The 16,426-nt window shown below is 40.2% G+C and overlaps 1 protein-coding gene across 2 annotated transcripts; it reads right to left on the reverse strand.

Moving 5' to 3' along the window:
- Positions 1-371: 371 nt before the first annotated feature.
- Positions 372-15,765, reverse strand: LOC119741511 (synaptotagmin-12-like). 2 transcript variants are annotated; one of them, XM_038217293.1, is made up of 8 exons: positions 15,445-15,765; positions 12,577-12,772; positions 7,034-7,317; positions 6,525-6,693; positions 5,931-6,146; positions 4,063-4,183; positions 2,546-2,679; positions 372-1,308 (listed from the first exon to the last, which is right to left on the reverse strand). In XM_038217293.1, the coding sequence occupies exons 2-8, from the start codon at positions 12,754-12,756 to the stop codon at positions 1,138-1,140; spliced, it is 1,275 nt and encodes a 424-aa protein (XP_038073221.1). In that variant the 5' UTR covers positions 12,757-12,772; positions 15,445-15,765; the 3' UTR covers positions 372-1,137. The 2 variants fall into 2 exon arrangements, with proteins under 2 accessions (XP_038073221.1, XP_038073222.1); XM_038217294.1 differs by lacking the exons at positions 12,577-12,772; positions 15,445-15,765 and adding an exon at positions 9,049-9,328.
- Between the last annotated feature and the right edge of the window lie 661 nt (positions 15,766-16,426).

Consider the following 16,426-nt stretch of genomic DNA (forward strand, 5'->3'; position numbering starts at 1 on the left):
TTTAAATGCAATAACCCTAAAACCTGTCTCGTCCAAAAAAAAACAATTCATTGTGTGTTTTGACTGTTTGGAACAACAAAGAAAATGACACAGAATACTTGTTTCAACAACTGTCACCAACTGTATACACAATATCTTGAATAACAACCCTGGTTACGCAAACCTTTAAAAAAAACTGAAATTTTATCGCTGGTGATGTTTGAAGACAATGTGACGACGACGATTCTTGAAATCGCATTTTTTTTGGACGAGACAGGTTTTAGGGTCATCGTGTTTAAATGGTGATATTGTTTGAACGGATGACCAATTTCAGTAATTTTTTTTTTCATCTAAAAGTAGCTATTGAAATTGGCTTTCCAGTCATTATTATTTTTGGTGCTACATATTTTTTAGATATGAAATATAATTTGGGGGGTTTGGGTTCCGCTTTTTTGACTCAACCTGTATTAGCTTAGCTTTGCATTTAATATAAAACAAATTCAGTCAAACTTTAACGGAAATGGAAGAGTAATTGCCCAACATTTCCAATAGCCGTGAGATAGTGAGACATTTTGGGGTACTAGATGGAGAGAGTGTGTGTTATAAACACAATGTGCGCCTTGTGATCGGTTGCTTTGATCGCACGCACATAGTGTAGGCCAATCGGCATTTGCATTTATCATGCTTAAATTAGAATTAGAAGAAACATGTTGAATAATGTTGCTTGTAATCCACTCCATTGTTGTATACACTCCTTAAAAAAACAACGTAAAGCTGCATTTTATATAATAATACAGCATAGATTACAATTTGAAAACAAAAAATAATGCACACCATTTATTTTACAATATACATGACTTGTAAACTAGCGCACCAAATTGTGAAATAAAACACGTTAGTCCAACTTACCAGGAAATACCTGAGCCAATTATGTTTCATTTTCAGTAATAGTTTTTTTCATTGCAGAATAAAGATTCCAATTTTTTTTCTACGTTTTAGGCACCGTCACAAGAAGCAATAGTTCCAAGGAGTTTTCCAAAACCAAAGTCATAAACACAAATGTCCTTCCAGAGGACCAAATCACGGCTGTACAATTAACACCAATGCGCTGCACAAATTCATTACGATTTATTCTGGCTATAGATACATGGTGAATATTCATTTGCGCAGTGGATGCCACATAGCGATCGGACGGCGCAGGACGGTCAGCATTTGGTTCCAGTGGGTCAAATTGGCGCCCTTACAGCTGGAGCCGACGAGCACGTGTCCGATGCTCGGGGTCTTTCCTCCAGCAGCATTCTCGGACACTGTGATTCGAACTGTAACTTTCTGTATGTGCAAAGATATGAATCGGAGTAATTTTACAGACCATAGTTCGAGAGAATGAGGGCGCTATTACGACGCTATGTGGGGTAAACGTGATCCTCTTACTGTATGGACCCAGCAAATGGCGTCGTTACATCACTCCGTTCCCTCGAAAACATGGCCTAGGCCTATAGCATTTTTTTATAAATTTAACTCGTCCGAGTCCTTGGCGTATAGAACTTCAATCATTACCATATTTGTCCCTCATATATGTCGAGTGGTGTCCCCGGTTAATGATGTCTCGAGATACATGTATAAGTCTTCAGACCCCCTGTCATACATGCAATTGTAGTTAGTGTATATTCGTTGTCAATAGGCCTGTATCACTATTATTTTGTAGTGACTTGCATTTATTCTGATTGCAGTGAAGCGAAAGTTGGACACCATAAACGTCTGAATTGGTAATGATAATGCTCTTTTCGAGGATATCTATTTCGTGAAATGACACGTCTTCCGATTGAATGGAACTCACACAATGGGTATATGCACCCCACAAGACATGGTTAATAGGCAATGGGAGTAGTGAGATGTGAAGGACAAATAGACCTAAGACATAATGACGTCACACTTTGTTTACATGTTCTTTTTCCTATGGGAGCCATGTGGGGACAATGGTAGGCCTATTAGCTAGCGTCCCCACCTGGCTCCCATATTATTATTATTAATCATTTCTGGTAATGAAACCAAGGATTCCTCAAAAAACACCCTAGCTCGCAAGCCTGAAGAAACCTGTGGAGAGCAGACAGTGAGAAGAAGTTACAGTTTTAGAGGCGGGAGGAAAAGCCCAGAAAAATATTCTGGGGAAAACCCACGCAATTTAGGTAGGGACTGAAAACCCAATCCACAAATTGGCCAAGGCGGGATTGGAACCCGGGTCACAGCGGTGGAAGGCGAGGAAAGTACCGCTACACCAACCTGACTCCCCAAACAAAGCGTGACGTCATTATGTGTTAGGTCTATTAATGAAGCCGTGTCCGAATCCGAGTCTAGAGCTATGTTCTATAGGCATGTCTTTGTCAATTACAACTAAGTTAGCACAACTAACGTAGACTTAGTTCCAGACACATGTAGCCGTAACTCTAGACGCACGTGTCTCGTAAACACTATTGTCAGTCAGAAGGTAGGTTATTTCTTGGTCTTTATCGTTGATGAAACATGCAAAGAATCCAAGAATGGAATGCTCAGAGAGTTTGAATCTTACGTCTAGAATGTTGGAGGGCAGGGCAAACATCATGGATTCGTTGTAGATGGGGCAGTTGTCACCTCTCTTGATGGACGACTTCTTCTTGCTAACTTTCTTACCACCTTGCAGCAGATAGACCTTCACAAATGGATCTGCAAACGTTCCATTTCGATTATTTGATAGATAATCTGCGTAATGTGATTTCAGCAATTATCACTATATCTATATCTATGATTACAACAAGCCCATAAACTAAACACGAAATATTAAATAACAGAGATTAACAACGAAGCGCTGATGGAATAATCACCTGGCTGATGGATGCAAGGCCTCGGAGCAGTGTTGTTGACTCGAGTCGCTGACTCGGACTCGAGTCAGACTCGAGTCGCTATTTTTTTGACTTGAGACTTGACTTGACTTGGGGAAAATGACTTGAGACTTGACTTGACTTGAAAAAAATATGACTTGTGGCCTGACTTGACTGGACTAAATTTGACTTGCTGACATTAACACGTTTCTTAAAGTTACAAAAAAAGCACAAACCTGTGGGCGTTCGTGCGCACTATAGCATAATCGGTTGAAAAGAATGCAGATACATAGCGAATTCGCAGCCAGCAATCGATAGCTGGGCATCCTGATGTACACGATTAGCACAAGGCTACAGGTACACATTGAGTGGTTTACCGTGAGCGTGCTAGATGCAACTAGGGTTTAAACGACTGGAAAACGGCTGCTACCCCCAATCCACCATAAAACAAACAAAATTCACATCATGCATTAAACGAAAACGTTCAGAGGGATAATTTGTAAGACGTCCTTCAAACATTGAACATGATGGAACAAGTCTGAAAATATTATATCAAAATGCGTTTTTAGACTCTTTAGATACAAATATACATGTGCATACATGTAATTTTTTTTAATGACTCGAGACTTGACTTGACTTGGAAAAAAATGACTTGAGACTTGACTTGACTTGCTAAAATTTGACTTCGGACTTGACTTGACTTGACATGGAAAAAAATGTCTTGGTTACAACTCTGCATCACAGGTGTACAGCTGATGGATGCAAGGGTAAACGATACACCACAGCCCAACCGTGAGCTACGTTGAGGGTGAGATGACTAATTGAACACCATTAGACAATATTATTCCAAAATGTATGGGCTTATTGTAGCGTCGACAAGTTTACAAGTGGCCCCTAGCATTGTTTTAAACGCATATTAATATTTTAATATGTATAATTATTGGAGTGTACATTGTTTGTTGTTATTTTGGGTCGGTTTATTTTGGGGGCGGGGGTAGGGATTGGTTATTAAAGACAATGATCCATACCCATATAAGCCTGATCCATTGGCGCTGGTCCCATAATGCGTTGCGAAGACTGCGTTTTGTTCGAAGATGTTTGTAAAAATAAGCGATTACCGATCACGTGTTCTTGGGTAGAACGGTGGTTACAAGCGAATGGGGGAGGGGGTTATAACCCGTCCACTCCCGGCTACCCTAAATCGGTGGATGAGGTCAATTTGACAAACCTGCAGTAACCTTGTTCTCCGTCCACTTCAGGCCTCGAGCCTTGACTATGACCACAGTCAATCGTTCGGCTGTCGGCAAGTAACTCAGTGAGAACAAGATGTCTCCTAAATCAGCTGGTTTCTGAGAATGATCGATAAAACAATATGATTGTGAGAACAGTATGGTATTGGTAACGTTATTTATATTTCACAGAAATATAGCATTGATTAAAACAGCATGTTTAGTGCAACTTCACGTAAATTATCGTGGCAGTTTTGACTGCCGTTCACTTTTCACTTTTGGAACAATGTCGGTCCAAGCTACATTGTGTATTTCCTGACACCAAGATAGTGCTTTTGATATAACTACATGTATAGGTTAGGCACTGACGTGGCAGTCAGGGATTTACGTAAAGATTTTGAATTAAAATGTGGCTATTTTTCTCCATTTTGTTTGTTTACTCGTTGCACATGATCTGAATGCGTGGAAAGAAACAGGAATTGTACTCAAACAGTTTGAAATGCACTATATGCCTAATATTTTAATTACTGATTTGCTATAATGAACAAGTACAGAAAGAAAATTGAGATCTGTATACCTGAAAACAACCTTATCTTGGCAAAAGAAATATGATTTGAAGGTAAATGCGATAAAAGGTACATAACTAATTTGTCATGGCCTCCAAGACGGTCAACCAATTTTACTGTATGACAGATGCGCAGCTTCGCTCTCCTATTTTTTTGTCAGATCACTTTAAATTTTTATTTCTCTTTGTAAACCGATTCCCTTTCGCTTTATGCCCACGGTATGATTATCTGTCGACAATTCCAATTAGTTTTAAATTTCAGTGGACGGTGTGATTAATTATGTAAAACTCAATTTCCTGTTATGTTGGACCCAAAATGAAACGAAAATTACAAGTACCAATTCTGTGTTGAAAAGTGAGCGTCGTTACTTTGGATACATTTTTATTAATGCTCGCATATAGACAATCACGTTATAGGCAATCGTTATACGGCGTGCATTACCAGATTTATTACCTGGCCAAATATGACAATCAGCCGTTGGTCACAATCCAGATGATACAAAGGAAACATTGTGAACATAGAAAACGATGCACTCGTATTCTATCCTCGTTTACAATATTGACAAGGTTGAAATATTACAAGCACCTGCTTGTCGTAAAGGTCTCAGCCTTCTTCTCAGGTTTGCCTGATGGCCATCGGGTCTGTGCAGATTGTAACCCCAAGCATTGAAACACGTCTTGTTCCATCGGCATTCCCAAGTCATGTTCGAAATAATGAGGATAATGAGTGCAATCGATCAGATATTTCAGTGTTAAGCACTGTCACACGTTGGTTTGGCACGCTGTGTAAATTTGTAGAATCACTTCATCTTATTTATTATCTTTATCACATGAACAATAAAAAATGCGACGCCGATGGCACATATGGATCACCATATTTTTGGTCCATTTTCATTACCTCCTCCAGGATACCGTCCAAACACTAGAAAAAATACCACGTGACCATAACATTACTGCACATATCTTGCCTCCGTTTACAAAATATTCATAAACAACGTTACGAATTGTCACAAACAATTATCAGAGTGCATTTACTGACGACAGCATAGCATTATTGCTTAATTTTGGTGAAATATTTTTGGTCAATTTTCGGGGACCGACCGACCGACCGACACCTAAGTGACTTGTAGAAGCTCCTGCCAGAGCTTTAAAAAAATGATTCCATGGAATTCACACTTTGGAATTATTAATATCTGGAATTGATGCACGGTTGCATTTCAGTAGGACTGTGGGAAACAGAACATATGCTCCTTTTTTTGCACTCGACCCTTGAGTCTGTCTCCAAAACAAAACCAACATTACCTCATTGATATCACTTAGATTGAGCCACGTGCTGAAAGGGCCAGGCAGTAGGTCCACATCGCCGAGTTTAAGCGTCGTTTCCCCCACGGCCTCGTGCCTTGCGTGCCGGTCGTAAGAGAACACCGTAAACTTGAGTGAATGCTCCGCCAGATCTTCCTTGGCCACTTTCATGGTGATGCGCTCGTTGTACACCGGATTCAGACTTTTGCGATACACCTGGGAATTACAAAATTGCAATTTCACTACAAATGTTGATTATATTATTTTCAATTACATCAGCTAGACCAATGATGAGACAATTCTGAGTCAATAAAGACCCAACACATCATGCCCAACATGTTACAATGGTATTGTACACAAAGTTATGAATTTCAGTTTTCAAGTTTAACATAACATAATGGGTTTCCTTCAATTACATTCTAACCAAATCATTCTGGAAATACTAACAGAAGCATACAAGATGAACAAACCTGTTCAATAAGTGTTCTTTCTAGTCGTATAATCGTTCTCTTATAAGACGTGATACACCTGCATTTCACTTTGACCAGTCAAACAGATATCATGATTAACATGAGACTCAAGGATACCGCCTACCTTCGTTTGACCTTTCAACTCATGTTCCGGCATCAAGTGAACCTTGACATAGGTGTCGGAGGGCGAGGCGTTATCCCATGATGCTTTGAGGTCTGTAGCCTGCACCAATGTTAATGTGAACCGTTTGTTTTCTGTTGAGTAGTCCATGACGACTTCGATTTGCCCAGCTCTGGAATTTGCAGATCAAAGAGAAATAACACCAAATATAAAGGATCGTTATTTATCGAAAATGTAGGTGTGTTGTTGAAGGTATTCCGAGACTTTTTTTTTTGCCTACTCTGTCAACGCTTTTTAACTTCCTTAAACGGTCTACACTGTTATAAGAAAAATATTGTTAAGTGGTTTTCTAAAATGTATCGTTCCATAATTAACTAACCTTTTCAGGAACCCTTCGTTGAATTATACGTTGATTTTTTTCAGTGGTCAGAAGAACTGTTGAGACATTGCCCCCCGATACATGTGATATTTTTTGTCTTTTAGGAAGTGGAACTGAATATGAAACAACTCACACGTTCATAAAATTGTCTTGAACCGACGACTCTGACGTCACTGAGCTCAGAGATTCGCTGGAGTAACACCGGACCAGTTTGCGCATTAGAATTTCGTCTGGAGTACCGTCACGTGACGCGTCACTGCCATCTTGGTGTTCGACGTCCGGCTGCAGGTTGACCGCATGCGCGTGGGACTCCTGCGCAGCCGCAGAGATGGCCTGCTCTGCCTTGGCGAAGATGGTCTCGTACTCGACGAAACGTCCAGGATCATCTGGCGTAGGGATATCGGTAGATTGGTCGACCTGTGACGAAAACAACAATATTCCAGAGTAGTTGTCAAGGTCTCATATTATAAGTCTCCACCAGCAAGTCAATCATCAGTAATCACAAATCATCCAGGATCAAACTTGCTAGGCAATATTCAAATAATTTTGTAAAAACGACATTTCATTGTCTCCGTTACTTGTGCCCATTTGATAAAGTTATGAGTTGACTTGTGATGGGCTTTTAACGACTTAACAACAAGTTTGGAATAGCCGTACAAGACCTTCGCTCGTACGCCCCACCCTGCAAACAAGGCGCTAGGAAGGGCTCATGTACTTCACATAATATTGTGAAAGAAGTGCGTATGGCATTCTGGGTAACTTATCATGACGATCGCATGCATCGCACGTATGATAAACAGCTGAAGCGAGTTTGTGTGACCCTTTAACCATTTTGTGGGTGCGATGTCCGAGATATGACAAGAAAAGAGGGACTGCACTTTTTAGTGTGCAAGCTGGCCTGTAACACAATGCAGAACCCTTCTCCCCGCCGACGCCAATTGTCTTGCGCATGATGATGCATGGTTATAACATAGAGCAAGGGTTACAATACATGATGATGATTTTGTTTTTGCTTTGGAATTATAAGCCCCAATATTTTACGACTATGGATGTATTTCAACATTCCATCGCAAAACGAAACAAAACTAGATTAAGACTGAAAGGCAGATGCAAATACTCGACAGAATATAGGCCTAAGTTCACATAAAATTAACCGACTTCAAAGAGACGCTGAAGACTTTTCAAGGAAATGCCATTCACTCTTAGGTTTATTTTTTGTGCAAGTGCAGACACTTCCTATTTAATGGAAAATTAATTGACTGGAAAATTAATTTAACGCAGATAGCACAGGAAAGAAGGTAACTCGATGAACTGACCACGATGGAAACCGTGACTCATCTGAATAATTGTATTAATTTGTTCATTTTGGTTTAGGTGGCTTTGCCTGCTTGCGTCGGTTCAGTTTGGTTAACTAGCAAAATTAGTAACTACATTTGTAATGTCGTACATTTCAATCTGGAATAATAATAAACATAACACAAAGGTTAGTTCGAGCAGGAAACGGCACATCTGATACTGAGCCCCGAGTATATATTGTATAAAAATTTCACTGTCTGTGCCTATAGTGTACATATTAAAATTATCATTCTCATTACAGAAATGTGGCCATGATCTGTAGCATAACAGTCAATGTGCAATAAAACGGCATCTCAGCAATTATTTCACAAAATTCTCCTTTGAGTATCATTATAAACCGTTTTGATAATTTCCATTCGCTTACCAGTTTCGTTCATATATCGTTCATGAAAAGGGCGATAATAAGCGAAAACATACATTAGAAACCATTTATGAAACCCACACGAACAAAACAAATTGCTATTGTCAATGTTAAATTGAATTTGAAATCAATTATACGCATAATTGTGATGCAGGTGTTATTCATCAAAGAGAGAAGCAACACAAAAGACTAATCCACATTTTGTGGCGAAGTAAAATATGGATGCATGACAATAAAAACGACAGCTGTGTAGTCTCATGGGCCACATTCTCCATGCATCAATCAACACTAGATGAAAGAACACTGCACGAGCCATATTGATAACAAGACGTGCGCGCATGCTTATCATGAGCAACACCTCGACATGACACTTCCGCTGTCCCCGTATACCACCTTCCATAATCAACTATACGTAACAATCTACCGTATACCTGAGCCATCAGGTGCCCTTGCCAAGCCTCGGAAAACGCTCATCCGTGTGTCTTCTTTGGTGTCGAACTTGGGATGCCCCGCGGCATATACGCAATACACCCAACGGCACGATTCAACTGTACTACACCGTGCATGGATATGTATGCAGTTCACAAATCATCGGGGGAAAAAACTACCAGAGACGGTTGCGTGTTTTTCGCTTGATCCACTATGGTATACCTGTAGTGGATGGGCGAGAGCGTACAAAACAGCATGCATACGCAGCACGTACGTGTGGTTTATTCGGCTGCATGCCGAGCCAGGGTTGGGGAAAATCATAAATTAACGGAGTCGACACCCGGACTACAGAGCCGGCTGTGCGAGAGCGCCATTCGCATCCTGTTTCCTTGATTACGAATCGTACACGCATCGATCGGAGAGACTGGCTAAGCATTTGAACATTTTGATCGCTCACCGAGCAGTTGTACGACAAACGAGGGTCTTTTCATAAGGGATGATTACGGAGCATTATGATGAGGCAAAGTTTGAAAGATAAAATTGATTTCCAAGATGAATTACTATGATCCACTCGATTAATTCAAACATGCATTTTTTCGTACCTGCCATTCATAAGAATAAAAAGATAATAACAGTATAAGTACAGTCACCTACAATAGGCCTACATGTGTACCAAGAACAATTTAGGCAATAATTATTAATGTTCGGTTTCTAGGACTTTGTTCAGTGAGTTTCTTTACGATCTTCTTGTACTAATGGATTTCAGCAAAAAATTGGTCATGCCAACCGTTTATTATAAACAATAATAAACGTGGACTTTCATTTACAACTAATAACGATCTCCTGCAATTGACATGTCAGCATGAGCGAAAGTATACAACTCGATTTGTTTTTGCGTCGGGTTTCCGTAATAATTGTGATAAATGGATGGTGAATTTGATGTCTTAGTCCATTGCTAGCAATCGTGAGGGTGCATGCATAATTACGTCATTACGTGCAACGCGGCGGGTCCAGCAAGCAATAGCCGAGTCACGTCGTATTTTTCTCTGACATACGGAACGAGCGACAGCTATAGGCTATGTGTATTAATGTTATGTTGTATCATTCATCATGCATGGTAAACTAGTTTTCCACGCGTCAAGGATCATCCGAAATTCACCTCCAATTGCTGGGGAGCTTATAACCTTATGGGCGAGCAAAAAGAGGGGGTGTCAGTTTTCATTTGTGGTATTCGTTCTATTCTAATTTGCGGTGCCATTTCTTATAACAGCGGTAACATGTCACGTTTCGTCATGTGAGGTGTAAGACGAAACTATGTACACTCCAATTTCTGACCAGTACAATGTTCCACTTTTGACATTTATTTACCAATTCTAAAGAGTTCTCAAAAAAGTGCAAACCGGACAAGTGTCACTTATTTGAATTTAACGTGGCGAACTTTGGACTCCTGATGATTATTTACAATATTAACTTTTTCATAAGCTTGAATTTCAGCTACTAATTCGTACGCTAATAAGTCCCTGTTTGATCAGGGATATCCATAGGTTCTTTTATGTTACTTTTTGCGTTTCTGGGTTAAGTGACCCGAAACGTGTCGTTTTTTTACCCGGAAATATGTTAGGCCACATAATAGACCTTTCTACGCTTGGTTGGCAAACTGCATTGCCAATCATGGGTTGCAAAACTACGGAAGGTCCAACACTGCAATTAAAGAAGAAGCGTTATTACAGATAACCAACATAATTATTTGATGGTTGGAAAAACAACATTTTCAACAATGCTACAACAAGTACAACATAATTCCTAAACATGCCTTTTTACTTTGTACTGAGGGCGTTATGGGGACTTCCTTTTGGAAAAATATGTTACCAACCACGGTTTCAATTTATGCGCTTGCGGCAGCCCATATAAAATGGCGCCAATGTTTACAAACAAAAGAAAGGTCTATAGAACCCGGACTCGGGGCCAGTCTGACCAGGAACCTGTACAGTGTAATCGTGTAACTGCATGCTGACCGTAGCCAAATAATTTGGGCGTAGCCTTAGAAATGTTCCATCTCATGGCTGAGGGCGCTGCATTCACTGACCAGACAGCAAATGACTGGTTCACGTGTGCTTTGCATGCTATGAAATTACGAGAACATTTTGGTTACCAGGGAGGCGGATCACCCAAGAAGAGCAAATGAGAATTCTCGGAACCTCGGCTTCGTTTCAGCTGTAGAGTCATTACACCTTTGATGTCGAGTGAAAGAATTCCAAACTTTGTCAGATATCATTCATTTCATACACTTATTTCAATAATTCCAATAATGAGATATACATCATATAGTATTTGGAGTTCACCAAGCAGAACTTGGGCCCAATTTGGCCTGGAATGCCAATTCTTTCAATTCCCAAACGAGATCCGACAATATCAAAAGAAGGATCTCTTTGCGTTTTAATGTATATTCATGATGTCAAGAGCTGTAGAAAATAAGTTATACAAGGAATAATGGTGTGGGGACAATTTTTGTCCGAGTTCGAATCCGGTGAGCGATTTTTACTTCTCGTTTTACCTTTGAAATAATTAAAGTGAGGAAGGAACGTTTCTCACAAGACGTAAAGCCTATCTTAAATTTGTGTTGTTGAAAACTAGGCAACGGATATGCATGTATTGGACCAATCAGAAGATGAGAAACGAACGTCGCTTTGGGGAAAAAACAATTCGCGACCGGGATCCCTGAAGTCGGCGGCAACAAAATCTTATTAGCCAGAGGCGGAGAAAAAGCCGATTTTTGAAATGCTTTTCAGGATATGTACCCGTTGTCTGTGGCTACGGAAACATGTAAAAAAAAAAAAAAAAAAAAAAGCCCGATATGACGAAGTTGGACGCGGCCTTAGAATGCCCCCCCCCCCGTATCCGCGGCTGTTACGGAATTAAAAATATGAATATGGACACGTTTGGCGACTCCGCACGTGGTTTGTAAATGTACTATAGTTTGTACTGTAACAATGGTCAAAAGAAGGCGCCACTAATTAACATGTCAAACCACAAGCCGGTTAGTATTGACCTAAAATCGTTATATACCAAACGATTACTACTTTATGAACAATCTCTGTGGATCCCGCGATGTTGGTTGTATAGCGACGTTCCATACCATAAGAAGTATTTAACGCTTGCACATTAGATGAATCAAAGTTAGCATATAGACAAAAATGCCCATTCTGCTTTTAATGCATCAAAAAGTGAGCAGCCTTTGAAATCTGTTAATTGCCTTGATTCAACTATAATGGTAAACTCAACAATAACTGGTTTGCCGGAGACCTTATGACACAAAAATCGTTCACGTGTCAGCAATCGCTAATTTGAAGTGAAAATAATTTCGTGAATAGTCTTATTTTGTCCATTAACTCCGATCTAGTCATCAAAGTTTGCAAGAATAAGACAGGTGTCTAAATACGTTATAGAATATTGCACTTTGAGAACCATGTTTCTACTACAGAACCACGCAGACAAGCTAGATATTGGGTGTTCTTGATATCGACACTCACCTGATAGGCAGTGCCGTAATCCGTTTGTATTAAGCTGGTCTTCTCCTCGTTCCGTCTGCAGATGTAGTCGAGTAGTTTCTGCAAGTCGCACGATCCACAGAATCGTGCCCAGACAGCGACTACACCGACGCCGGCCGCAGTAAGGCCAGAGATAACTAAGGCAACGCCAATAACTGTCATGTTGAATCAGTTCAGTCTGGTTCATCCGAAGGAAAAAGGAAAGCGAAGATCAGTGTGAAATTGTGGCTGTCAACATGGAAGGATCCAATATGAAACAATATGAGCTTATTAAAGTTAAAAACTGGTGCATTATTAATCCTGATATTTGACATAATTCCGGGATCAGTCAGTTGTGTGGTTCTCCTTCACCCACTGGTGTTATGGGCCTTATTCACGTGTCGGCCATATTGAATTTAAAAGGTAAAATCTTCATTTTTGCAACTTGCGAAGAGAAATGAAAACAATGACATAAACTTAATTACACATTATATCAGTCTGTTCTTATGAATAATCATAAATTTGTGATTAAACATACCCTACTGTTTTAAGCCACCAAAAAAATGAAAGTGAGGCTAGAAGGTATAAATAGTCTGGCACCATCCCATTCAATAGTTCACAACTAATAAAATGCATTCAGGGAACCCGACCAAAATGGCTTTCTCGCGAATAAGGTCAATAAATAGGAACTTGAAGAAATGGGGTATAATTACCGTAAAAAAAACGACGTTACCTTTGTGCGTACATTGAAGTCAAACAAAAACAATCCATGCATAATTATAGCTCATGAGTTAAGGCGATCTGCTTCTCAAAAAAGCCTGATCTTTCTTATTTCATTTGATGAACAATTGCCTTGGGAAAAGTATTCGCCACAGCCGGGAAGAGACGTTGTGTCTCCTCTTGTTCCTATATACAGTCTATATACCGATCAATCGCCCCTGTACGACTGTGATAATATCATGTTGGCATCTACTATACAGTAACTATAATATAATGTGCAAATGCCACCGCGTGCTTGTAACTTGCATTAAAAAAAGTCAATCGTAAAAAGCCTCATAGCGCTCATGTATAAGGAACGACAGGGGAATTCGAACCCTGTCAGCATTCATCATTTACATGCGGCGCCGTCCGGGAATTGGTTTTCCATGACATTAAGCCGACCATTATCATTACAAAAGATCGTATAAAAAGCCGTTACTTCAATGTGTTCTGGTAAATGGCCTTCCCTTTGCTTTCCCCTCATGACATTTTGCATTTATTATTATTGGCACATGAAAAATGTAATACTATGATGTGATCATACAACATTCACCATGTAAAACAAAGGATTGTAGCTGCCATTGAACACCTATAGGACACCTCAGTTACAGAGGCAGCATTGTGGTACCTCGTATTACAAAAAACACACTGAGAAGTCACTAAAAGCATTGCTAAAAAGTGCTAAAACTGAAGTATTCCTCAATAATGCGCACTCCAAGTGAAAAATCATATGGTTAAGAGGTCCCCCTCCCCCTGTGCTCCTCAAGCACCTCCCCGCCTGCACACCTGCTTGCCACCATCTCCCTATCAGTCAACGAATGTATCATTACAATGTCTGTTCATTTTCCTCTCTGACCTTATCTGGCTGTAGCTCTAGAAACTGCAAGAAAAAAAATAGATATTGCTTTGATCGAGGACCATCAATAATTAATCTTACGCTTGGAGTAACTGCGTATCAAATGAACCGGAGTTAAATGCTAATAAAACGGCATGGGCTGGTATTTTTCATTCGGTTTTAATTGAGATGGTTGCAGGTGCATAGCGATCAGTGTAACACTAGCTTGTCTCGACCGTGCAGCCTCGATTTAAAAATAGACAGTGACCCTGACCATTTATTAATGATAAAATTGTCTCACGCCGCAGATATATTCTCAAGTAGATAAAATAAAAGTTGTAAAGGAAGATTTCGCATGCAATGCTGAATTATTATCAATTAAAATAAGCTTTGAAATGTAAACATAATTAGTTAAAACTTTGAAACCGTGTTCACTTTATGCCTCTAACAATACTATAGCCTGTGTAAAAACATTACTGTACAAAAACTGCCAAATATTCTCTCACAACCATTTTCATAAATGCAACCAATAACATTTTTATTTCAATTGTTTCACCGTAAACCTAGCAATCAACAGTAATTATAACAACATAATTTGGAGGAAAGTCGGTAGCCACTGGTGCGATGTGAAAATGAATGTCTGCTTTGAAGGCCTGGCTAATATCTGTGGGGTGGGCAGTTGAAACCTACTAGCAACAATTAAAGCTTTGAAGAGATCAGCGAATTTGTCAACGGTTTTCTCCACAGCAACAACTATTTTAAAAGGAGGAGGTAGATCACTAAGGGAAATAAAGCACACATCCGTCGTTGCGAATCATCAACAATAAAAAAGAGCAATTGTCATAACTAATGGTTCGTATCCCATCACCATGGCAGCAATATCTACGCCGTCATGCGTGTTACGACCATTGTTTTCATATCATGCATTTCTGTTGAACTCTTTTTTTTAAAATGATATTTGGTTGATTTTCTCCAACCGTCTTAACACAGTCCTAACACTTTCTGATGTTTCTTTTTAAGAGCTAAGTCTGAAATTTTGAAAACAAATACAAATTTGAATTTTACATAATTATAAGAAGACTTGGAGTCCCAGTTCTGACGTGTGTTAATCATAAGTGCACGATACATCAAACAATTGAACGGTAAGGAATTTATAACAACGGCTTACGTGTGGTTTACCGTTTAATATCCAAGTGATGACCGACACAACATGGCACATGTTAGACACTGCATGGCCGAAACAATAAAATACACATAGTTCACGTAGGCCTACGTACCTGCAATATTTGGCAACACCAAAGACAAGGCACTGAGCACAGGGAGGAAGAGGGAGCCAGCCGTCTACATTCACATTTTGCCCGCGTGATGATACGGCAGAGTACTGCCTCGTCTACGCGGTCCCTGTGGATTATGCTCGCATCGTCAAGGCTCGCAAACCGCGTTGTTTCTCACTCCGTTGATAATAATGTATGCGCCGTGTCGTTGCCATATGAACCGATCCTTGTGTCTGTGGACGGTGGCTCGATGAGGACGTCCAAATCACACCCAAAGAAAAGTAAGCGAGATCTGTTTCGAATACTTAGGGCAGATGTGTTTAATTACCTGCGGACTTAAATAATTTGGTGTAAGTATTGTGGATACATCAATTTTTGGAACACAACCATGAAATGTTGTGGAAACGCACTTATTTAATACAAAAGGGCACTCTTTACAAATATTGGGGAGGGGGGAGTAAACGCTGGTGAAAAAGGACACTTGGCGAAAAAGGGCAGTCTTTACAAAATATTGGGGAGGGGGGGTATTTAAATACCCCCTTACCCCACCCCACCCCACCCCAGCCCCAGATTCCGTAAATTCCCATCCTATGACTAGATTATCAATGCAGTTGTTTTGCACCCTATAGGCTTAAGGACGCATCCAGGCAATGGACGTCGCCAGGATGGGCAATGGGGAAGGGGCCGCTTTCCCACCACCCACCCCCCCCCCGGAAAGCAGGGGGAAAAAGGGAAGGGAAAAAAGGAAAAAAACAAAGAAAAGAAAAAGAGTCATATTTGCTATTAATTTAATGCGTCTGCAGGGGTGTCAATGGGGGTGGGGTTATAAATGTCCCCGCCCACCCTCAAAAACATTATAAATTGAGAATATGCCAGAGAAAATATAATGATTTTTCGGAAGAAAATGTGTTTTGCCTCTCGCCCCCCGAAAGAAATCCTGGCGACGCCCATGATCCAGGCATTGTGACTGTACACTCACGAGGCC

This window comes from Patiria miniata, unplaced genomic scaffold (genome assembly GCF_015706575.1).
Source record: "Patiria miniata isolate m_02_andy unplaced genomic scaffold, ASM1570657v1 HiC_scaffold_5, whole genome shotgun sequence".
NCBI classification, from domain to species: Eukaryota; Metazoa; Echinodermata; class Asteroidea; order Valvatida; family Asterinidae; genus Patiria; species Patiria miniata.

Excerpts from the sequence above, each read along its gene's own strand:
- LOC119741511 (XM_038217293.1), bottom strand. The coding sequence starts at position 12,756 with ATGACAGTTATTGGCGTTGCCTTAGTTATCTCTGGCCTTACTGCGGCC. Across the intron at positions 4,184-5,930 it reads ATCTAAGTGATATCAATGAG|AAACCAGCTGATTTAGGAGA; the intron begins GTAATGTTGGTT and ends GATCATTCTCAG. Across the intron at positions 2,680-4,062 it reads GGAGAACAAGGTTACTGCAG|ATCCATTTGTGAAGGTCTAT; the intron begins GTTTGTCAAATT and ends GAACGTTTGCAG.